The sequence below is a fragment of the Brachyhypopomus gauderio genome, chromosome 1 (genome assembly GCF_052324685.1).
Source record: "Brachyhypopomus gauderio isolate BG-103 chromosome 1, BGAUD_0.2, whole genome shotgun sequence".
In the NCBI taxonomy this organism is placed as follows: Eukaryota; Metazoa; Chordata; class Actinopteri; order Gymnotiformes; family Hypopomidae; genus Brachyhypopomus; species Brachyhypopomus gauderio.
Genome location: NC_135211.1, coordinates 6,561,693 through 6,586,594, shown reverse-complemented (window position 1 = coordinate 6,586,594; position 24,902 = coordinate 6,561,693). Strand labels below are relative to the sequence as shown.

At 44.4% G+C, this 24,902-nt stretch overlaps 3 protein-coding genes across 4 annotated transcripts in view; 1 reads left to right on the top strand and 2 right to left on the bottom strand.

Moving 5' to 3' along the window:
• Nucleotides 1-145: 145 nt before the first annotated feature.
• On the bottom strand, nt 146-13,785 carry pir (pirin). Of its 2 annotated transcripts, XM_077024447.1 has the most exons (10): nt 13,649-13,785; nt 13,396-13,526; nt 8,963-9,055; nt 7,404-7,484; nt 5,911-6,117; nt 5,184-5,268; nt 3,696-3,740; nt 1,922-2,004; nt 1,737-1,803; nt 146-647 (listed from the first exon to the last, which is right to left on the bottom strand). In XM_077024447.1, the coding sequence occupies exons 2-10, from the start codon at nt 13,486-13,488 to the stop codon at nt 529-531; spliced, it is 873 nt and encodes a 290-aa protein (XP_076880562.1). In that variant the 5' UTR covers nt 13,489-13,526; nt 13,649-13,785; the 3' UTR covers nt 146-528. The 2 variants fall into 2 exon arrangements, with proteins under 2 accessions (XP_076880562.1, XP_076880491.1); XM_077024376.1 differs by lacking the exon at nt 13,649-13,785 and having other exon boundaries at nt 13,396-13,640.
• A 99-nt stretch (nt 13,786-13,884) lies between these two features.
• Nucleotides 13,885-19,044, bottom strand: LOC143528521 (uncharacterized). The gene is made up of 10 exons (XM_077024246.1): nt 18,974-19,044; nt 18,217-18,388; nt 17,757-17,923; nt 17,432-17,647; nt 16,794-17,073; nt 16,504-16,637; nt 15,837-16,076; nt 14,831-14,992; nt 14,390-14,479; nt 13,885-14,075 (listed from the first exon to the last, which is right to left on the bottom strand). Exons 2-10 carry the CDS (start codon nt 18,386-18,388, stop codon nt 13,902-13,904), a joined length of 1,635 nt encoding a protein of 544 aa, XP_076880361.1. The 5' UTR covers nt 18,974-19,044; the 3' UTR covers nt 13,885-13,901.
• Nucleotides 19,045-19,698: 654 nt separating this feature from the next.
• Nucleotides 19,699-24,902, top strand: part of LOC143528333 (cytoplasmic tyrosine-protein kinase BMX-like) — a 15,627-nt gene continuing 10,423 nt past the window's right edge. The window contains exons 1-10 of the mRNA XM_077024068.1: nt 19,699-19,803; nt 20,300-20,448; nt 20,761-20,865; nt 21,165-21,246; nt 21,368-21,487; nt 21,986-22,047; nt 22,375-22,547; nt 22,867-22,923; nt 23,386-23,436; nt 24,085-24,139. Of these exons, the coding sequence (XP_076880183.1) occupies nt 20,308-20,448; nt 20,761-20,865; nt 21,165-21,246; nt 21,368-21,487; nt 21,986-22,047; nt 22,375-22,547; nt 22,867-22,923; nt 23,386-23,436; nt 24,085-24,139 (846 nt within the window). The 5' untranslated portion in view covers nt 19,699-19,803; nt 20,300-20,307. The remainder of the gene's footprint in view (nt 19,804-20,299; nt 20,449-20,760; nt 20,866-21,164; nt 21,247-21,367; nt 21,488-21,985; nt 22,048-22,374; nt 22,548-22,866; nt 22,924-23,385; nt 23,437-24,084; nt 24,140-24,902) is intronic.

Genomic DNA, 24,902 nt, shown 5'->3' with positions numbered 1-24,902 from the left:
AGACACAACCCGGGGGGGGGGGGGGGGGGGGGGGGGGTGGGCTCACTCATGCTTGGGTGTGTGTGTGTGTGTGTGTGTGTGTGTGTTTGTGTGTCACATTATTGTAATCCAACCCTGAAAATGAGTTTGAAATGTGAGATGAGAATTAGATGTTCTGATGCCCTTTAATGGTTTTATAAGTAGAGCTATTTGCTCCCTCATTGCTTTTAAAGACTTACACCCTTCATCCTAAAACACTTCAAAAGAACCCATTACCAAAAAACCCATACAAATTTGATTACATAAAGATATTCCATACAGATTGGTCACATATGGGAAATGGTATGATTACTCTAATAACTGATAACATTTACAGAAAAGTTAATTAAAGGTGGAATACTCAGTTCAAGATAAAAGAAAGCTCCCTAATAAATACATCTTACAGTTTACAATTGTATCCATACAAAATGCATCTTTAATAATTATCCAACACCGAAATAAATCAGACCGCTAAAACCAAATATATATTATTGTAGACGTATGGAATGGTCAGTAAGAGTCGCGTATTTTTGATCGCCAGTGTTTTGCTCTCTCAAATCCATTGGTGGCAGTAGAGTAATCCCTGATGGTCTTCTCAATCTCCTCCTCAGAGGTCATGACAAATGGACCTGCGAATAACACACACACACACACACACACACACACACACACACACACACACACACACATACACACACACACACACACACACACACACACACACACACACACACACACACACACACACACACAGCTCATCACCACCTGCTGGGCACGAAGCCCTTTCTCGGGTCAGGCGTTAGGTCAAGGGTTACGTTTCCATGTCACTACGAAGGACATTCTCCCCATCTGAGAATACGGATCTCTTCACATAGATGCAGAACAGTGCAAAAGTATTCGGACAGTTGTCAAGTTTCTGATATTTTGGTTCAATCAAACGTGATGTAAAATGAAAGCCCGATACTCGTACACAGAATGGCACGTTTATTTCCTACATATGTTGGTTGGTCACTTGGTTGATGTAGGTGAGTGCCACATGTCTGTGAGGTCAGGAATGTGTCTGCTGTGGCTCTCAGCCAGACGTGTAACGCAGACACTTTCACTTCCTGACCAGTTTAGGGCTGTTTGCCTCAGGCTGTAGACAGTCTCGTCTGCCGTTAGTGAAACAGATGCTGAGTGGGGTTCGGGCTGAGGTATCAACTTGGCAAGACATGGTTATTACACTCTTCAGCCCTTAAAAAGTCTCAGCGGCTGCCGTGGTGAGTATTTGTCTGCGTTCCCGCCACTCACACCCTCACACGCAGCTGTAGCAGGTCGTAGCCTGTTTCCTGCCATTCCCACCTTCCATTCTCTCTTTATGAGACAACAGGAATAGATTCCAGATACATCAACTGTCAACTCCCATGCTTTTGAAAGCTCTCTGGTGCATGTGCTAACAGAGCACCCGCACATAACAGGCCCAGAAACAACAGCCAAAAACCCAATATAAATGATAAGTGCTCTAATTCCTATACACATCATAGGAGACGGACACATACTATACAGCTAGAATTGCCAGTCTAGTTCGAGAGTGGTATTAATTAATAATTTTTAAAAAAATAATTCTCAGATCACTAGCCCAAAGACTCCCCATTGTAATGTTTTGTCATTTTATGTTTACTTAACCGTTTGTTTCTCTCTCTCTCTCTCCTGACCCAGTAAGGTTTTTATATGCCTACCGTGTTGGACCACAGGCTCTTTTATGGGTTCACCCGCGATGAGCACAAAATGGGCGTCCTCAGGTGCCTGGAAACACAAATCCGCATTAACACAAAGAATCATCGCAGACACCTGCTCAGCCCCGGTGAACGAACGAAATCACCACCTAATCCACAACTCAAAAGGGGTCACGTTGTGTAGCTACCTTATTTTCCACTTGAACACAGTCTCCGTCCTCAAAAACTACGGTGTGATGAGGCTCCACCTTTTTCTGTTCTTCATCTGGCCCTAAAGAGGAAAGTTTAACTTTAAAGCATATGTTTACATTAAACGATAAAGCACTATTATTAGGTCCACACTATATTCACCACCGTGAACGAGCCCGACAGGCGGCCGATATCCTGAAAGTGGCCAGCGAGCTGTTTGACCTGCAGAATGTGTACGTTTGGTTGTGGATGTAAATTCAACAAACGCTGGATTTATAATTGATGTTTTTAATTTCATTATAACTAAAAACATCGATGTTATATTTTAAAATGAGTTTGAAGCTCCTGCGTCTCGCTAATGTGTTATATATCCGTTCATATCACACAGACATCATCAGATCCTGTATAGCTATGACATACTGTAGCTGTATACGATCCTGTTCGATGCTGTTGTCACATGACCTTGAGACAGGATTTTGAGTGTCTCTCCACAACAGCTGTGTACCAGATAATATTACACGAATGTAGCAGGAAACATATCTACTAAGTGCCCGGGCCTCTCTTTGCTGTGAACCCAGTCGTGCTCGTGTTCAGAGATGCTGACACACATCTTTATGGAAGCCGGCTGTACGCTTTACTTGGCCTCCGAGGTCTGTGGTAGTTTCATATTAAGGTTGTATTGTTTGAAGAAAACAGCTGTAGTTGTTCAGTGTCCCAACACATCTGTAAACAGTTACATCTAGCTTATATTACAAGACAATGCATGTGGTGTTTAGTGTAAGTTTACGCTAAGCTAAACCACCCTCTTGTAATATTTGCCCAAGAATATTTGAAACTTATTTGAAATATTTGAATATCTGATGCTGGGAGGCTTTGAGTGAACATGGGTCGTCGGTGAGGAGGAAGGAATACAAGAGCGTCACACAGAGTCCCTGTTGGTTCTGAATGGGTTCAACAGACCTTGTTCTGTGCAAGGCCGACCCTTGTCTGGTAAAGACATGGTGCAAGTCCATTACCGGAGAGCCGGTCATAGTGACTTTGAAGTCAAGACGTTTTTTGCATTTTGTCTGAGTAAGGAAGAATAAACAAGCAGTCCCTGTTGTCCAGATCAGAGCTTGGCACGGCGTTCAGAACCACAGTATCGGGCCACGCGCATCACTGATGAAATCAACAACGCCATCATCTCGAGTCTCACAGGATGCTCAGTTTTTCATCTCTAGTTTATTGTGGATCATAGCCTGTAATGTGACGCCATGGCAACAGGTGAGACACTTCCTGTTTATCGACTCCGCTGAGGGCACAGAGAGAACATTCCTTTATTCTCGGACCTGCGGAGTGGACGACTGGTTCTGGGTTGCACCAGAACCAAAGCGGACCTTTAACTCGCTGGTACATAAATTGATTATGTAATCTCTGGACGAGACCCAAAGTGTGCTGGCCAGCATTCAGCATGAGCAACGCTGGAGATGTCTCTGCTGCCGCTCTATGTTGGAAAACTAATGATCGTGCGTAAATCCACCCCTAACCTGGAAATCATCAAAACCGACTCAGTAAATCAAGAGTCCGAACTTGGCTGAATGTGCTCTGCTGGCCAGGCTGCAGTGTTGCTGTTGGACGGCGATCAGAGGCACCCTGATGTGGCCGCCCCCGCCTTGAACAGGGGAGAGGAAGTGGAAAATAACAATTCCCAAACACCTGCTTTAACTTCCAGGGAAGACGAGCCTCTGATACAGGAATTGTGTCGGGGGGGGGGGGGGGGGGGGGGGGACTCACCAGTGTGGAGTGATCCTGAAAGAGTGTAGATAAAAGCATTCCATCCTGGAACAGACAACGTTTGGAACAATGGGAATACGTTCTGAATACATTTTCAGATCTCAATTATTACATTAAATAAACACGTTGTCAGATTTCTCCATCGTGATTAGCTCACACATCACACTCACACACAAACACACACACACACGATCAAGAACATGCCCTCCTCTACTCGGGGATTTGTACTTGTATGTACACGTCTTTAATTCACCCATGGAATGGAACAAAGGGAATTTGATTGTGTGTCTCAATGTTTGTGATATGAATAAGCTCACTGCATGTCAGTGAATACTCAATTGGAGAATTGGTTTGCTGCGGTTGGTAAAATACTCAAAAGTTTAAACCAAACAGCTTATGTCAGAAATACCGATGGGTGTATCACACAGCTGGATTCAGGGCTTACCCCTCCAATACTGGGTTCAACTAGGGTAGCACTGACTATTAACCAGAAACCTTAGTCCTAGTGCTACCAAAACTTAAACCAAATATGTTGCTAACCAATGATTCTCAATACACTCCTCAAATAAGAGCAATGTCCCTACTAGAAATTTCAGTAAGGATATTTCACCTCAAATATATTCTAAAGTGCTGTATTTTAATAGTAAAAACTCTCCAAATAATGAAGAGTTTTCAAAAAACAACCGAATCAAAATAGTCAACAAATGACTATGATTCAAATTCCAGTGTAAACAGGGATGGTGCAGTAAATCAGATATCCCTGCTACAGGTCTGGAAGCGATTTATTTTGGAACCTATTAAACATGTTAAGTCAGAACTTCAAACTTTGTATATGTGGTTTATATTGTCCCTTCAACGATGCAAAAGCAGTTCCTATAATGACATCTGAGGTTGCTGTTTGTGCAGTGACCTATATTCCAGACTTCCACGCACGACTGTCCCTCCGAGAGCCGGGCCCACTCTCCCACTTTCAGGCCCATAATGTCTTCACAGGTGTTTACAGGCAGTTCTACGTATGAAATCAACACGGTGAATGGTCCCATGGTGGAGGAGAGCAAAGTACGCTCAGCTTCCAGAGTGGAAACCAGGCCTAGAGTTAAAGCTGGTTTCCTCTCCATGTGGGGTATAATGGCTGTAATTTAGGGCTCACACAGGGACGGAGGTGGTTGGGGGTGGGGTGTTCCACAGTTATCACAGCCATCATGGGATGCATGAGGCCAGTGCGTCACACACATGTGGCCTCACACACACACACACACAGCCTCAGACACACACACACGTGTGTGGCCTCACACGGTCACGAACGTGGCCTCACACGTGCAGTCTCTCACACACACACACACACACACACACACTTCACCCCTCGCCAGGTTCAGGATTCCAGCCATGACTTCCAAAGCACATCAGACACTTGGGGCAAAGTCATAACCTCCCAGACACTCAGCAACATCTCCTGATGGTCTTCTCACACACGTGCTTCACTCTCACCTGAGGGCACGGGCTGGACATGTCTCGCACCCTGCTTGAGCTTGAAGTCCAGGTACATTGTAGGAGTTCTGGTGTAAATCTTTGACTGGAAGAGACAACAGCAAAATATTACAACCCTCATGAAACATTTCAACCATAAAAGGCTGAAAAACACACATTATTCCTTCTACAGTATAAAACTGAGATAATTCCTCTCCAGTCTATTCCTTTCCAGACTTTTCCCTTAGACTACTCCGGTTCAGACTATTATTATAAACTGTTACAAAAGGTAACAGTAACAGAAAGTTCCTGTTTCCAGTCAGTACTGGGCTGTTTTGGCTGACCTACATTAAACTTCTTCAATACATCTTTGTGCGTGTGTGTGTGTGTGTGTGTGTGTGTGTGTGTGTGTGTGTGTGTGTGTGTGTGTGTGTGTGTGTGTGTGTGTGTGTGTGCTGCAGAGGAATCCCTATAAGCCACAGTCTACATTATAAATGTTAAAGCCCACTTGCAACCCAGTCCCAATTTCCTGCTGTTGTCTGATAAACGTGGGTCAACGCCGCCCTTAGGTCTTGGATTCCTGCAGCAAAGATCAGAATCTGGCGAGACGCTGGATATTAAAGGCCATATTCCGGATGCGAGTTCAGGTCCGGGATAAATTACTGTGTAATTAGTGACTCGGCGACTTTTGCAAGGCCACCTAGCTCTTCCCCTGATATCACGGCCACGGTGGTTGTTCCAGTCTGACCTTCACATCGAGGGCTTCCCCCGATATCACGGCCACGGTAACCCCGTCTCTGCTGGGCTTGGGGACCTGCTGGCTCTTCAGCTCCTGGTACTGGGGCTCCACCATTTTATCTGCCTTCCGCAGGTTCACCCAGAGCTGCAGACCGCACACGGGCTCATCCGACACGGGCATCTCAGAGTGGACCACGCCCCGCCCTGCCGTCATCCACTGCCACGTCAAACACACACACACACGCACACACGCACACACACACACACACACACACACACACACACACACACACACAATGATGCACACATGCAGGGTTAAACTTTTAAATGATCATGCTATTATTTTGAAGTCTAACAACAGATGCATTAAAACATGTGAATAATGTGAATTTGTCAAGAAGCAGTTTAAGTCTAGATATGCAGGTCACAGTGCCAAGGAAAACATTAAGAAGTTCGACTTACTTCAGTGTATAATGACCTCTTGGAGTTCTACAGTCAAGACTTAATGTGCCGTCAGACCACCTTCCCTGCCTCTCTCTCTCTCTCTCTCTCTCTCTCTCTCTCTCTCTCTCTCTCTCTCTGTCTGTCTGTCTGTCTCTGGACTACAGTTTACGCGGGCATCACTAGCATGACAAAATCATATTGATTGCCAAAGCATTTCTTGTAAACAGTTCTAACGTGCACAAACAAGAATGTTTAAACACAGATGATCTCTCTCTCTCTCTCTCTCTCTCTCTCTCTCTCTCTCTCTCTCTCTCTCTCTCTTCTTTTTTCTCTGTCTAGAGAAATGTCCATCCCTGTAGAGAAAGACTCTTGTTTATTGCTCAGGAGTAATGGGCTGTTAGCTTGCTTAGCTTTTTCCTTCTGTCTGCTCCTGAGGTGAGTTTGACAGGAGACCAGCAGAGACACGGGCAGCCTTAGCCATAGTATAGCCAGGGCCCCAAGGGATACAGATATATCAAAAGCCCATTAGAGGCCCTTACAAGCTCACAAAAGAGAGGCAGCTTTACGACACGTGAGACGCAGGAAATGCCCCACAGGCCTGATCTCTTATTAGGCTGTGTGTGTGTAGGTGTGTGTGTGTGTGTGTGCGTGCGTATGTGCAAGAGTGCGATTGTGCATTTAAGGATGTGTGTACATGTGTATGCATGTGTGAGAGTGTGTAAGCACATGAACGTGTGCACGTGAACGTGTGCACATTATGGAGTGTGTGGGTGACTGTAAAAGCAGGTCAGCGTGTGCACATTTATAACCCATGTGTCACACGTTTACACTGTTTGCCAATGAGGAAAGTACCAATTGCGAACTAATTTCAGTTTCACACGCTACCTTGCTTAAACACTACAACGGTCCTGATTTTACTCGACCTTAACACACCCACACACTTAATCTCACACCCTTGCCTCTGTCTTTATCTGTTTTGGTAAGCAAAGCCAAATAACTTGAAGCAAAGACATTTCCAGTGTTTGTACATCCGTGGCTGGGTCCTGCTAGGTGGTCTACCTGCAAATCCCCCGCCTCCAGCTTCCCAGAATGCCCACAGAAATCCTCATGAGCCGACACGCCACTCACCACGTAAGAGACCTGCAGAGAACAAACACCGGATTCATCACAGCCCAAATACACAACACATAACACCTATACAGCACAAAATGATAACAGCCAAAATACAAGACATATAAACTATGGCACAATTCAGATTCGGAGCTTAATAAGAGAAGGTAAAATGAATAAGAATTGTGTTGTACTGAGGAGAGAACAGTCCGGAAAACTGGGACCCGCGTGGAGAAGTGTGCACTAAATGATGAAGCATGGAAAAGCTGTTTGAGTTTTTAGTGATCTGGACCAAAGCAGAGAGACAAAATTTGTTTTGGTATTTGTTTTATTTTGGCACGTGACACACACTTCCAAGGACTTCTTGAGTACAATAACAAAGTAGTTCTGAAATTTTTGATTCAATAAGTTTTGATGACATACAACATGTATTAATTGATTAAATTATGCATGTTAGTATTATTCAAATGATTACTATAATAAAATCATGATTATTTAGCCCATCATCATCAATAATGAAAATAAGAATAATAATTTAACTATGCAGACTCACAGTAGGTAGACAAAGGCCTGTTCATTTTGAACACAAGGAAAGGAAACACTGGCCGTTGTGAGCTGAAGCCTCATAATTACAGGATTCTGGGCTGATTTTGAGACCTCCATATTTACGTCTTATATGTGCTTGTATGTCTGAGGTAAGCAGACAGCACCAGGTGCCTGTGTAAGAAGGCCAGGCAGTACTCATCATGTCTCTGCTATATCGCCCCCTATTGATGAAAGTCGGAACAATATATTTCACAAGAGGAGCAGCTCAGGGAGGATTAAGAGAGTGTAAACTGTTTGAATTTTTTTCCTCTGTAGATAGTGTGGGCCAAAGCCCATCGGACATGGGCTAAATAATAATAATAATAATAAATAAAATATTATCGGAATAAAATAGAATTACACCATGAGCCTGGTGATAAGATGGGGGGAAAATGAGTAATTACAACTCTTGGTGAGACTTCACCACGCCTAGTAGAGGTTTTTGAGATATGGACACTAATCAGTATACACAGTAAAGATGTTAAGATTTGTTTGACTCTTAAACTATAGTATAAAGGGGGTGCAGCGTAGGGGTCAATCCTCAAAATGACACTTTTGTGACTTGATACAAAAAAAATCTATACTAATCAATTCTATGCTATGACGGATGGTGTAGGAGATATGTATGAAAACGCAAAAAATAAAATCTGCGCTGAAAATTTTGATAAGGTGAGACAAATAAAAACCTTGCCAAATGCAACAGATATCCATCCCTTCGTTTTGTAAACCTAGTAAAATACATAACCGGTCATTATATTCTTGTTGTAATTAGACGACATCGCCCTCTAGTGGTCGTTTAATAACACGCACGCTGTGCAATTTCATAACGAGGAAGCGAACCAAGGGCTCGAGAAAACTGTCAAACTGTCAAGAGTTTGGCGAATGAATATAACACTTTAATTTAATTTAGAAGATGTACTAACCGTCTCAAATCCGCGGTGAGGGTGATCAGGAAATCCAGCGGGCTTGCTAACGCGGAACTCATCCAGCATTAGAAACGGATCCAGATACTTAAGCTAAAAAGAGCACACAAAACGTCCCGTTTTCACATGATCTAATAATCCAGCACTATTCTCATATTTAATCCCATAAACACACACACAGTTCAGGTGGGAGTACCGTACTTCTCTCCATCTAATAATCCAGCACTATTCTCATATTTAATCCCATAAGCACACACACAGTTCAGATGGGTGTACCGTACTTCTCTCCATCTAATAATCCGGCACTATTCTCATATTTAATCACATAAACACACAGTTCAGATGGGTGTACCGTACTTCTCTCCATCTAATAATCCAGCACTATTCTCATATTTAATCCCATAAATACACACACACAGTTCAGATGGGTGTACCGTACTTCTCTCCATCTAATAATCCGGCACTATTCTCATATTTAATCCCATAAACACACAGTTCAGATGGGTGTACCGTACTTCTCTCCATCTAATAATCCGTCACTATTCTCATATTTAATCCCATAAACACACAGTTCAGATGAGTGTACCGTACTTCTCTCCATCTAATAATCCGGAACTATTCTCATATTTAATCCCATAAACACACAGTTCAGATGGGTGTACCGTACTTCTCTCCATCTAATAATCCGGCACTATTCTCATATTTAATCCCATAAACACACAGTTCAGATGAGTGTACCGTACTTCTCTCCATCTAATAATCCGGCACTATTCTCATATTTAATCACATAAACACACACACAGTTCAGATGGGTGTACCGTACTTCTCTCCATCTAATAATTCGTCACTATTCTCATATTTAATCCCATAAACACACAGTTCAGATGGGTGTACCGTACTTCTCTCCATCTAATAATCCGGCACTATTCTCATATTTAATCACATAAACACACACACAGTTCAGATGGGAGTACCGTACTTCTCTCCATCTAATAATCCGGCACTATTCTCATATTTAATCACATAAACACACACACAGTTCAGATGGGAGTACCGTACTTCTCTCCATCTAATAATCCGGCACTATTCTCATATTTAATCACATAAACACACACACAGTTCAGATGGGTGTACCGTACTTCTCTCCATCTAATAATCCGGCACTATTCTCATATTTAATCCCATAAACACACAGTTCAGATGGGTGTACCGTACTTCTCTCCATCTAATAATCCGGCACTATTCTCATATTTAATCCCATAAACACACAGTTCAGATGAGTGTACCGTACTTCTCTCCATCTAATAATCCGGCACTATTCTCATATTTAATCACATAAACACACACACAGTTCAGATGGGTGTACCGTACTTCTCTCCATCTAATAATCCGGCACTATTCTCATATTTAATCACATAAACACACACACAGTTCAGGTGGGAGTACCGTACTTCTCTCCATCTAATAATTCGTCACTATTCTCATATTTAATCCCATAAACACACAGTTCAGATGGGTGTACCGTACTTCTCTCCATCTAATAATCCGGCACTATTCTCATATTTAATCACATAAACACACACACAGTTCAGATGGGAGTACCGTACTTCTCTCCATCTAATAATCCGGCACTATTCTCATATTTAATCACATAAACACACACACAGTTCAGATGGGTGTACCGTACTTCTCTCCATCTAATAATCCGGCACTATTCTCATATTTAATCCCATAAACACACAGTTCAGATGGGTGTACCGTACTTCTCTCCATCTAATAATCCGGCACTATTCTCATATTTAATCCCATAAACACACAGTTCAGATGGGTGTACCGTACTTCTCTCCATCTAATAATCCGGCACTATTCTCATATTTAATCCCATAAACACACACACAGTTCAGATGGGAGTACCGTACTTCTCTCCATCTAATAATCCGGCACTATTCTCATATTTAATCACATAAACACACACACAGTTCAGGTGGGAGTACCGTACTTCTCTCCATCTAATAATCCGGCACTATTCTCATATTTAATCACATAAACACACACACAGTTCAGATGGGTGTACCGTACTTCTCTCCATCTAATAATCCGGCACTATTCTCATATTTAATCACATAAACACACACACAGTTCAGATGGGTGTACCGTACTTCTCTCCATCTAATAATCCGGCACTATTCTCATATTTAATCACATAAACACACACACAGTTCAGGTGGGAGTACCGTACTTCTCTCCATCTAATAATTCGTCACTATTCTCATATTTAATCCCATAAACACACAGTTCAGATGGGTGTACCGTACTTCTCTCCATCTAATAATCCGGCACTATTCTCATATTTAATCACATAAACACACACACAGTTCAGATGGGAGTACCGTACTTCTCTCCATCTAATAATCCGGCACTATTCTCATATTTAATCACATAAACACACACACAGTTCAGATGGGTGTACCGTACTTCTCTCCATCTAATAATCCGGCACTATTCTCATATTTAATCCCATAAACACACAGTTCAGATGGGTGTACCGTACTTCTCTCCATCTAATAATCCGGCACTATTCTCATATTTAATCCCATAAACACACAGTTCAGATGGGTGTACCGTACTTCTCTCCATCTAATAATCCGGCACTATTCTCATATTTAATCCCATAAACACACACACAGTTCAGATGGGAGTACCGTACTTCTCTCCATCTAATAATCCGGCACTATTCTCATATTTAATCACATAAACACACACACAGTTCAGATGGGAGTACCGTACTTCTCTCCATCTAATAATCCGGCACTATTCTCATATTTAATCACATAAACACACACACAGTTCAGGTGGGAGTACCGTACTTCTCTCCATCTAATAATCCGGCACTATTCTCATATTTAATCACATAAACACACACACAGTTCAGATGGGTGTACCGTACTTCTCTCCATCTAATAATCCGGCACTATTCTCATATTTAATCACATAAACACACACACAGTTCAGATGGGTGTACCGTACTTCTCTCCATCTAATAATCCGGCACTATTCTCATATTTAATCACATAAACACACACACAGTTCAGGTGGGAGTACCGTACTTCTCTCCATCTAATAATTCGTCACTATTCTCATATTTAATCCCATAAACACACAGTTCAGATGGGTGTACCGTACTTCTCTCCATCTAATAATCCGGCACTATTCTCATATTTAATCACATAAACACACACACAGTTCAGATGGGAGTACCGTACTTCTCTCCATCTAATAATCCGGCACTATTCTCATATTTAATCACATAAACACACACACAGTTCAGATGGGTGTACCGTACTTCTCTCCATCTAATAATCCGGCACTATTCTCATATTTAATCCCATAAACACACAGTTCAGATGGGTGTACCGTACTTCTCTCCATCTAATAATCCGGCACTATTCTCATATTTAATCCCATAAACACACAGTTCAGATGGGTGTACCGTACTTCTCTCCATCTAATAATCCGGCACTATTCTCATATTTAATCCCATAAACACACACACAGTTCAGATGGGAGTACCGTACTTCTCTCCATCTAATAATCCGGCACTATTCTCATATTTAATCACATAAACACACACACAGTTCAGATGGGAGTACCGTACTTCTCTCCATCTAATAATCCGGCACTATTCTCATATTTAATCACATAAACACACACACAGTTCAGGTGGGAGTACCGTACTTCTCTCCATCTAATAATCCGGCACTATTCTCATATTTAATCACATAAACACACACACAGTTCAGATGGGTGTACCGTACTTCTCTCCATCTAATAATCCGGCACTATTCTCATATTTAATCACATAAACACACACAGTTCAGATGGGTGTACCGTACTTCTCTCCATCTAATAATCCGGCACTATTCTCATATTTAATCCCATAAACACACAGTTCAGATGGGTGTACCGTACTTCTCTCCATCTAATAATCCGGCACTATTCTCATATTTAATCCCATAAACACACAGTTCAGATGAGTGTACCGTACTTCTCTCCATCTAATAATCCAGCACTATTCTCATATTTAATCCCATAAACACACAGTTCAGATGGGTGTACCGTACTTCTCTCCATCTAATAATCCGGCACTATTCTCATATTTAATCCCATAAGCACATACACAGTTCAGATGGGTGTACCGTACTTCTCTCCATCTAATAATCCGGCACTATTCTCATATTTAATCCCATAAACACACACACAGTTCAGATGGGAGTACCGTACTTCTCTCCATCTAATAATCCGGCACTATTCTCATATTTAATCCCATAAACACACAGTACAGATGAGTGTACCGTACTTCTCTCCATCTAATAATCCGGCACTATTCTCATATTTAATCCCATAAACACACAGTTCAGATGAGTGTACCGTACTTCTCTCCGCCCGATACTCCGCCGAACTCTCGCCCCGACGCCCTCCGACTGTTCGACGCTCAAAATCATCCGACCAACTTTCCTTGTTTTCATTTCGTTAAAGGTTGTCCAGAACCGCTCCGGTAGCTTTTCTAAATAAAATATATATATTTTTAATAGTTATAATTGTTTAACTATAATGCGGGGAAATTTGTAACCGTAAATTCCGGATAGGTGGTTTTGGTAAACGAGCCGGTTTTTATTTACTGTTTACATTTTTTGCGCTCCGTCGTCACCCGCCGCTGCTGCAGTCTGATTGGCTGCCGACACAGTCACGTGATACCAGATCTGGCAGAGCCAGCATGACTCGTCAATATTTCGAGATCGAATCTTGAGAATGCCGAGGGAGTGACGTTGCGTATGACGTGGCTGTTTTAGTCTTAACATCTTCATGATGACTTTTTAATTATTGTTTCACCGCGGCCCTTTGGCTTGCAGTGACCGGACCTGGTCTGCTCAGGTAGGCGTCATAGCCACATCAGCCCGTGCATGTGTGACAGGTGCTCCTCGGCGCGCGAGCTCTGCGCGGGAGCGGGCCCCGCGCGCTCCACCTCGCCGCCGTGGCAATGTGGGATGATGTCCCTTGCGATGCGGAGAGAGGCGGCCTGACCTCCTGCTAGGTTCACGGCATGGGGGCCCACCTGCCCATGAGACAAAAGATGAATAAGTGAAATGTAAAATGCACCCTTAGATACACATTTAGCCTATTGGTAGTTAGAATATCATAGAATAAACAAATGGGCTTTGGCCCATACTACAGCGGATGTACAGGTATGCAATATATATATAAAAATATTTTATATATATAAAAAAAATATATATATAATAATTTTATTTTGATTCCTGAAAGCCTTATTTTCTTTTTGTTGTTGTTGTTATTGTTGTTTGAAATATTCTCTAGGAAACATGTGAAAGCATGTGACATACACATACATGATAGTCCAAAACCCTTCACCTGGAGTGCAGCGTACTGTCCCATGAGGTAGAGGGGGCACCCAGGGGCCCACCTCAGGGTCTCGCCAACACACGGCCAGCCCTCCAGCACCTGGGACAAGGGGAAGGTATCATTCCCTCAGTCACACACAGAGCAGGCACACTGCACTGGGGTTTGCAGCTCTGGAAGACCAGAGATCAAAACAAGTTTGCATATCTGTGATTAATAATTAATAACTTAACTATTAATAATAACCTTTTTCCTTCAATAACACCTAAACCTGGAAATTACTTCAGATAGGAGTGCTGGGCCTCCAGGACCAGAACAGGACCAGAACAACCCCTCCACCCCAGGCGAATGAAAAGTCAGGCTTTTAAACAAAGGATTTAATGGCATGCAGTCACAGAGGCTGTACGTGCTCTAATACTGGGATTTAGGAAGGCCTTGTGAGCTCCCACCGACCGGAATAGGGAAGTGTTTCATGACGTCGGACAGCAGGGGGTCTTGGTGAACGTCCAGCTTGCAGCCCGTGGCCAGCCAGATTCGCTCTCCGTTCCACTGCTGTCCATCACACAAAGACACCGTCCAGCGCTGCGTATCATAGCACCACTTCGCCTCGGTCACCTGAGGACACGCACAGGTCACAGGATGAAAAGTCACAAAGCAGCATTGTATATCTCACAAGACTTTGAGTATAAATTATTATTGATAGTGATGTAGCTCATTCTGTGATAGTGTTAGTGATAGTGATCTGATAGTGAACACAGATCACTAAAAATAAATATTTTATATCAAAACATGGAATGATAACCATAACATTTGTGTTGGTTCTCATCATTTTTGTTACATACAGGTTTTATTCTGTGTACTGGGTCGTAGTTTTATTTATCTTTAAACTTAAGGGCCAAGGGGTGTGGTTTAGTCTTACAAAGAAGGGGCATAGGGGTGTGGTTTAGTCTCAGTAATGTGAGGCAGAGGGGTGTGGTTTAGTCTCAGTAAGAAGGGGCATAGGGGTGTGGTTTAGTCTCAGTAACGTGGGGCAGAGGGGTATGGTTTAGTCTCAGTAATATGGGGCAGAGAGGTGTGGTTTAGTCTCAGTAATGTGGGGCAGAGGGGTGTGGTTTAGTCTCAGTAATATGGGGCAGAGGGGTGTGGTTTAGTCTCAGTAATGTGGGGCAGAGGGGTGTGGTTTAGTCTCAGTAAGAAGGGGCTGGGGGGTGTGGTTTAGTGTCAGTAACGTGGGGCAGAGGGGTGTGGTTTAGCCTCAGTAATATGGGGCAGAGGGGTGTGGTTTAGTCTCAGTAATATGGGGCAGAGGGGTGTGGTTTAATCTCAGTAATATGGGGCAGAGGGGTGTGGTTTAGTGTCAGTAACGTGGGGCAGAGGGGTGTGGTTTAGCCTCAGTAACGTGGGGCAGAGGGGTGTGGTTTAGTGTCAGTAACATTGTTACCTCAGCGAGGGCCGTTACCTGGCAGTAAGTCCTGACCTGCACCTGGCCAGCCTGAATGAAGGGCTGCAGGTGAGCGTACGCCTCAGGGGTGACCGCCCCTCCTTTGCGGGCCCGTTTGATCATGGCCAGCCGTCTGTGCAGACTCCTCTCCCCGTAGAACTGGCGCAGATAGGCCAGGCCGTCCAGTCTGATGCCACGCTCCACGTGGGCGTAGCGACCGATTAGGCTCTCCACGTCGCCCACGTCAAACTGCTTCAGCTGCACAGAGACACACCACTGCTTCAGAGGAACCTCGTAATAAATCCCCCAGCATTCAGAATTATGTTTCCCCTCCCATCTATAGTGAATGTTCCCAGTACATAAACACTTAAACATGCTTTTCATCTGTATCGTGTGTGGAACGGAGGCCATGTGGTCTGTGAGGTCTTGAGTGTCTGCTGTCACTCATTGTACAACAGTTCTGACCTCATGTTACTTGTTGTGGAACATAAACCATCTATGTTTTGTGAACTAGTTTTTTGGTGGAAGGAATTGCCAATATTAAAACATGTTTAACAATATGTTTTGGGGCTTATTTTTTTATTGTTAGTTTATTTTGTAGAAGGGCGACTTTCCTTTCTGTATGAAACATTTCGATTCTCCTGCCCCTTCACACAGCTTCCTCACTCCACGGGTTCACACACACCTGTAAGTATTTGCGCAGGACCCAGGTCACGTGGCTCGCACCTTGTTGCAGTGCCATAGAGATGATGTGGGCACTTGTCAGTCCTCCACCAATCACCATGAGCCTCTGGTTGGGGCGGCAGATGGAGGGGGGGCCTGAGACAGTGACACATTAACCCGGTCAGGAGTAGTGTCACACTTCTGATCACACAACCCTGCTCCATTATCACCCCACAGCCGTCTACCACCCGCAGAAGTGGCTCGCTGGTGGAGGGGGCTCGGTGACGGGGGGGGTCTCTGTCTCAGACCGACCCGTTTGTTTGTGCTGGGCGAGATGGTGCATGAGCTGGGCTGTGTGCCGCAGCCCCTCCTCCGGGTAGCTCTCCGCCACGGCCGACACCCACGACGGGACGTTCACCATCTGTGGCCTGGTGGGGCCCGTCGCCAGGACCACGCTTTTGGCATCGATGGTCTCGCCGGTGTCTAGAGTCACTCTGAAGAACACTGCCGTTTCGAGCTTCTCAGAGACGAGCGGAACAATTCGGTCCACGGTGCCTTTGATCAGGACGCCGTCCAGGTCGTACCTGCGCACCTGCAACGCAGTCCACTGCTTACTGCATGAAGGTTAGTGCTCAGATTGGAATTCACTCCAGAAGACTGGGGTATTACCACCATGCAAAGAAGCTAGTGACACAGAACCTTACAGGTGCAGCTATCACAAGATCTACAGGATCCAACTTCAGTTCCAGGTGTGATTAGCATTGTTCATCAACCTGTTAGACTGACCCTGCATTCCACCAGTCTCCAAGACTTCCATGCTTTACGTGCAATAGCATCCACAGGTTCACACCCACACAGAGACCACATGTCAGGTCTGCCCCCCTGATCCCAGACCTGTTATTTGTTTCATAAGCTACTGGCTCTTGTCGTATGGCCCACTGATCTCAGACCTGGTCTTTGAAGAAGTCCACGCTGAGCTGTGTTCCTGGCAGACTGAAACAGAGGCTTTTCTGCAGGCTCGCCACACCGCTCAATAGTCTCTTGTCTCTCTTGCCCAGACGCTTATCGTTAAAGAAGGCGTCCTGGTCCTGGATGTAGGTCCTCTCAGGGAGACGGTGAAGCTCCGACACACGGCCCTTCTCCACCACAAACTCCTGCAAGGCTTTCTGGGAATGCACGCATACACAGGCACCTCCGGTAGTCATTTATCAAGAGCCTGGCATGGTACGTGTGAGACAGGCCTGCATATTTTGTGAATCGTCATCTTGGTATTACCTTATTGAGAGGATCCGTGTGAACCAGCACATGTGAGCGCAGGTGGGGGATGTTAAGGCCCCTGAACTGACTCTCCCACAGTGAGGCCCATTCTCCATAAGGATCCACCACTCTGAATTGTACGGGAGGACAGGGCGGACATTTTGGTTCGCTGCATGCTTCTGGCGCTGTGGCCGTGGAAACAAACCACAAAAATCACTTAAAAACAAGGATACAAGAAGGAGAACAAGAAAACAGAAGAGGGAAGGAACAAAATATCTTTAATGTTACTGTTAGCATGTTCTGTTAGCATGTTCTGTTAGCATGTTCCGTTACAGTGCCGGTTGGGGTTCCCCTTAGCTGCTCATAACCTTCCTAGGGTTTTTTGTTAATGTGAAACATTGCTTGAGTGTGTGAACCATAAAAAGCACCATAAAACATTTACTTAATAATAATAATGTTGTTGTTATGGCAAACTCACCAGTAGGGGGCCTCGTTCTCTGGGGCTGCCTGGTCTTGGAGCGACGCTTGCTGAGTTGAACACCTTGGAGGACGTCGCTGTGGGACAAGCTCACACGTTTCTGCGGGTTGGAGAGCAGCGTAGCCAGAGTCAGGGCATGAGGGCCTGCCCCTACTATCAGCACATCCAACATCTGAGAGAGAGGGGGGGGGGGGGGGGAGAGAGAGGGGGGGGGGAGAGAGAGAGAGACAGAAATATCTGGTAATTGTTCACAAACACAATTACTGCTACTCTTCCCACCAGCAGAGGGCACAAGACCTTTACAAAGTGTGTTTGAGTACAAGCTATCAGGAACACTCAAAACCTCTGTGTTTAGATGATAACAATGAATTTCTTTTAGTTATTTACAGTTTGTGAATAACCTTTTGTAATATAATAACAATCTAATATTGACCATTCTTACCACTGTATTTGCATAGTGTATACACATATACTTGCCAAAGACAGCATGACTGATAAAAGCCAACTCGATTTAAATGCCACAAAAGCGTACATCTAACCAGAGGCGGTCTTTACATGGAGGCATTGCTAGGCAATTGCCTTGGGCCCCTCCAACTGCAGCCCACTGTAGGGGCCCCCTGACTAGCTAACTTATTTCTCGCATATTAATGTTGATGGCCCCCTAGCTAAATTCGCCTTGAGCCCCCAAATTGCTAAGTCCGCCACTGCATCTAACATTTTATTACTTTGATAAAGATCAAAAAGTATTAGATTCTACCTGCTCAAAGGTCCCGCTGCTGGAGTAGAGAGAAGTGGAAAGAGAGAGAAAGGGGACAGTGGAAAAGGCAGATAGAGAGAGACTGACAGGTGCAGAGTGAGAGAGAGAGAGAGGGAGAGAGAGACCTGTTGCACAAAGTGAAGCTGACAGACCTCACTGCATGAGGGTCCTGTAACTCTATCCATTCTGTTTCTTTACATACATTGGGCTCTGATTGGCTCCAGGAGGCAAACGTCACTGTTAAAAATACCCATGACATACAGTGGAGTCAAAAAGACACATATACACACACTCAAACACACACACACACACACACACACACACACACACACTCAGAAACACGCACACACAAACAGTTCCTAATTCTTTGGAATTCGCCAGAGGATGATACCCAGCCCGACATTGCTGCCATGCTGTGTAATACGTTGTGAACGGTACATGGCGTCAGGTGAGGGTGGAGAAACATTCAGAAGCCTTTGAGAAGTTCTTATTTACAACATTCAGCAGACACCTGCTGTGCATTTTGCCACCCGTGCATTTTGAGATGGGTTTGCATCTCAGCGCCTGGCCTGCCCGTCTCTCCTGATCCTCGCAGGCACTTCAGTGCCCTGCCAGGAAAAAGCCTCACGGTATTTGTTTTCGCACAAAAGAAGGTTGTGTTTTTCCCTGACCGGTGTCAGGGCCATGCAAATACATTAAACAAACGCCACCCTCCTATCACACTGAGGCCTTTGTGTTCCAGAAGCTTCTTTGAGCAGTTATCAGAAACCTGAACAAGGCTGAACATTCAGTCTGTGAGGATAGTGTGGATCGGTTCTCTCTCTGCACAGGTATGGAACTCATTTCAGTGAAAACCATAACTAGAGTATTAGTGAACCGATAAGCTCCCAACCCCTCTGCCTGACCAGGATGCTGTCACCTGCTTTAGACTATGTCTGAATGATTTACAGTTTTGTTATGCTAAGCTAATGTGATGTTAATGCGCTGAAGTGCAGTAAGTTATACAGTATTTTATGAGCAGTTTTTGCCTTATCTGTTTTTCGTCCTTATATGGTTTGGGGTAGTTATGGTAAAGAGTATTTAATGCGGTCAGTTGTGTTACACTGTTACATTGGTATGACTGAATCTGCACCAGAATAGCAAAAAATGCTAACAGATGCAAACAGGAAATCCAGTTAGTAGATGAAATGCAGTTGTTTTTAAATGTCATTAAGTCATAATTCTCTTTATTGTCATCAAGACTAATTAGACATGTACCTTGTACTCCATGTAAATGTGTGTGTATACATTTGCACATATGAATGTATGCCAACATGTGACATCCAGCTGACCAGATGAATACGTGTGAGATCGTTAAGGAAGGCATCCTGCTGAAGATGTCCCAGCAGAAGATGAAACTCTCGCCGAAGAACTACAGAGAACGCCTCTTCACCCTGACCAGCCACGCACTCACCTACTACGAGCACGAGAAAGGGGTCGGCTTTTCATGGGCCAGATTTACACACACTCCACTTTAGTGCCAAGCCGCCCGCTCACAGACCGCCCGCTCACAGACCGGTTGAGTCTGGAGGTCGAGACTAGAGAGCTGTTTTCTGTATGAGGCCTGGAACGCTATTACTGAACGCTTTAAAGAACACAAAAGACAACAGATAAACAGCAGACACACAAGATGATAACGTGGTTGCTTTACAACTACACCTTGATGTAAAATTATAGCACTTTATGGGCCTATTCTTTAATTTCATTTATATTTCAGTTTTTTGTTTTGTTTTGTTTTTTTCTTGTAGAGGAAAAAGGTGAAGAAAGGGGCAGTGCTGACAGACAGCATCTCATTCGTGGAGAAGGTTGACCCAGAGGAGAACGCACCTACTCAAAGACAGTTCCCCTTTCAGGTCTCATTAATAACACACGCACAGTCAGACACTACATGAACCATGTAGTCTGGTCTGCTGAAACCCAGTCAAACTTTGGGCCAAAGCAGGACTGCAATTCATTACACCCATTATATGCTTTATGCTTTACGTAAAACATTCCTGTGGGTCGAATGGTACAATAGAAGGTGTCCATGTTTCTGCAGTGGTCTGTTGTGCACACACACATCACTATTTGAATATTGCTTTAAGCTAAACGGCTGTGTTTTCAGACCAGGTCTGTGGGTGAACCCTTCAGTAACTCAGGTCTCTCCCATTAGGTTGCATACGATGAAAACATCCTGTACCTTTTTGCAAAAGATGACCCAGACAGGATGGACTGGCTGAACGCAGTGATGCACGGTGCAGACACACATATCATTAATGCACTCAATCACTTCATCTTCATTTGAGTTATTTGTGTCCGGTTGGACTTTGCAGTGGTTAAATAAAAGACTCAAGACGACGTGTCTGTTGGTCACAGTAATAAAGGGAAATACTAAGCTCTCCCCAAAGTTCCACAAAGGATTCTGGGATGACAGAAAGTTCTTGTGCTGCGGGCAGACGGTGAAGAACGCTCCAGGTTGCATTCTGTGGCGCAAAGGTGCGTTCGATGCCTGATGCTGTTGTTACCGCTAGGCGGCGCCAAATGTCCTTTAACAAATTTGTCATTTGATACATGGGAGTTACTTTAAGCAAATTAATTGCTCTCAGATCATTTAGCTCAGTTGCCAGAACTATTAAACAGATTTGTAAAAGTGAACTGTGTACTGTGATGCAAATTAATAAACTGAGCTTTTTTTTCAGACTATGCCAATTTCAACATGTATGTACATCACTGACTGGGATTGCACATCTTTTATTGCAAACACTAGACCACAAATCATTAGAATTGTTAAAAAATCTTTTAAGAATAAAACATTTAATCTGTCTTTCATATGTCATTACTCCCAAAATGACGAATAAATTATGCTTTCCTTGAAATAGTCTGAATGTGTAATTAAAGTAAGTTTTGACAAATCTGTCAAATAACTGGTTCCTTTTAAATTGTGTTGACAGATTTGAAAGCAGTAGTGATTTCAAAAGTGGTGTTTTGTTTCAGATTTTACTGGTGTCACACCAGCCGGGCGTAATTTTGGATTACCTCCTTTGCCAACTGTAAAGGTAAGTAATGAACCCTCTGCCCAGTTAAGCTTGCAACATGTTCATTTTCACCTAAAATGAGGCCATTCAAAATCTCAGTCTGAGAGTCTCTGAGTCTACTCCACTGAGGACACAGAGCCGATGCCATAGAGCACAATGAGTTACAACTGTCCAATCAGCTATTGCTGATTTCATCTACTACTGATCAACTACTGATCTGTGACTAGACAGTAGAGGAATCCAGTCACATATTTGAGTACCAGCCTAAATACTAAATGACTAAATGATTAACTCTGTGATTGTTTGACTGGCTTAGCAGTCGATCCTGCTGTTTTTTCTCCCCCTTAGGGCAGAGAGGGTGTCCACCTGCCCCCCATCCCAGAGACTGATCCCACATCAGTGCTGGCTCTGTACGACTACACTGCTGAGAGACCTGGGGAGCTGAGTGTGGTGAAGGGACACAGATATGTGCCCCTGAAGAAGAGTTCACAAGACTGGTGGAGAGTGCGGGACACGGATGGGTAGGAACTTACTAAATATTCACTCCAGCGGGACTAGAATGTCCATTTCAGGGGTGACGGTGGGACGGTAACTAAACAGTGTCACCTCAGCCAAGTCCAGCTTTCAGCTTGTGTTGCTCGTGGTAACCGTTAGCATTACATGCTAGGTTTTCCTGCCACTGCTATGGTGTTATGCTGGTGTTAACTGCTTCACTGCTGGACGTATTCTCTGTGTCTCTATGGGTTCTGTCAGTAATTATTTTATTTGTTGTTGTATAACTAAAATCTGAAATGTTTGAGTGTTGTTGGTTATGCTAATTCATCACCTTATCTCACCTAGTTCTGAAGGATTTGTCCCTTCTACTTACTTAAAGGAAGTGGGACCCAAAAATGACAGGTAAGCCGTCTCCACAGAGTGGTTCATGAACAGTTCAGCAACTGCTATAAGAGCGACCCTTGTGTATGGCATATTTCACTAGTGAAAATAGAGACCCAGCAGCCCAAATATAGAGTTTGTATTTTTACAGAACAAACACACTAATTCTGTATGTGGCATATATGTGCTCTACTGTAAACGCCGTATATGAGAGTTTTCACCTGAAGCTTGTTGTTAACATGACCACCAGAGGGAGACATTACGTCTATTCTCCGAATGTGTTTCATCCATTATCAGGCGCTCTGTGCAAATCACAGGAGTTTATTATTACACTTAAACAGGGACATAATGATATATGTCCTAACATTGGGTCATGATGATGATGAAGATGATGATTATTATTAATCTTATTCTTAAATCATTGAATGCTTAGGAAATGCCTCATGCTCTAGAAGGCTAATAGTCAATGTTTTCTGTATCCAGTAAGAAGACAGGATGTGGTGAGTCCCCACAGGAAGACATTAAGGAACACTCGTGAGTCTAACTCCCCATCCTGTCACCTTTTCCTGTGAGGGATTTCTCACTTAAACACAGGCTATATCAGTATCGGGCATTTAAATTAAAAAAAAAGTAAAAAGAGTAAAAGCTTTTTTTTTCTCCTCAAAAAATAATGAAATGTGCCATATTTTGTCAATTGTGATTTTTACACCCCAATCGAAATTTGTCCTCAGCTTTTAACCCATCTGTGCAGTCAGAACACACACACACCCCTAGTGATTACTAGGGGGCTGTGGATCACACGTGCCCAGAGCGGTGGGCAGCCCTAGCCCGGCGCCCAGCAGGGGTTAAGTGCCTTGCTCAAGGGCACCTCAGTCATGGCCTCAGGTCTGGGAATTGAACCCACGACCCTCCGGTCACAAGACCAATTCCCTAACCACCAGGCCATGAGTGCCCTGATTATAAGAGTATAAGAATATTTGGATATCATGTGTATATAAATATGCATTTTTGCAATTTGCATGCAAATTTTATTAAAATACTTTAGTCTGAGCACATTGGTGTGGAAGTGTGTCCTATTGAGCACATTGATTATATGTGTGACGTGGGTCCTCTTGAGCACACTAGTGAAGTGTGTGAAGTGTGAATCCTTCTTCTGTGTTCTGCTGGTTGGACTTGTCCCAGCTGGTATGTGGGAAGCTTGTCCAGGGTGAAGACTGAGCACCTGCTACGAGAAAAGGTAAAAGATGTTTTTCACCCTTCCCCCCTCTCTCCCCCTGTCTCACCTCTACCCTTCCCCCACTCTCCCCCTGTCTCACCTCTACCCTTCCCCCACTCTCCCCCTGTCTCACCTCTACCCTTCCCCCACTCTCCCCCTGTCTCACCTCTACCCTTCTCCCACTCTCCCCCTGTCTCACCTCTACCCTTCCCCCACTCTCCCCCTGTCTCACCTCTACCCTTCCCCCACTCTCCCCCTGTCTCACCTCTACCCTTCCCCCACTCTCCCCCTGTCTCACCTCTACCCTTCTCCCACTCTCCCCCTGTCTCACCTCTACCCTTCCCCCACTCTCCCCCTGTCTCACCTCTACCCTTCCCCCCTCTCTCCCCCTGTCTCACCTCTACCCTTCCCCCACTCTCCCCCTGTCTCACCTCTACCCTTCTCCCACTCTCCCCCTGTCTCACCTCTACCCTTCCCCCACTCTCCCCCTGTCTCACCTCTACCCTTCCCCCACTCTCCCCCTGTCTCACCTCTACCCTTCCCCCACTCTCCCCCTGTCTCACCTCTACCCTTCCCCCACTCTCCCCCTGTCTCACCTCTACCCTTCCCCCACTCTCCCCCTGTCTCACCTCTACCCTTCTCCCACTCTCCCCCTGTCTCACCTCTACCCTTCCCCCACTCTCCCCCTGTCTCACCTCTACCCTTCCCCCACTCTCCCCCTGTCTCACCTCTACCCTTCCCCCCTCTCTCCCCCTGTCTCACCTCTCCCTCTCATTGGGTCTGT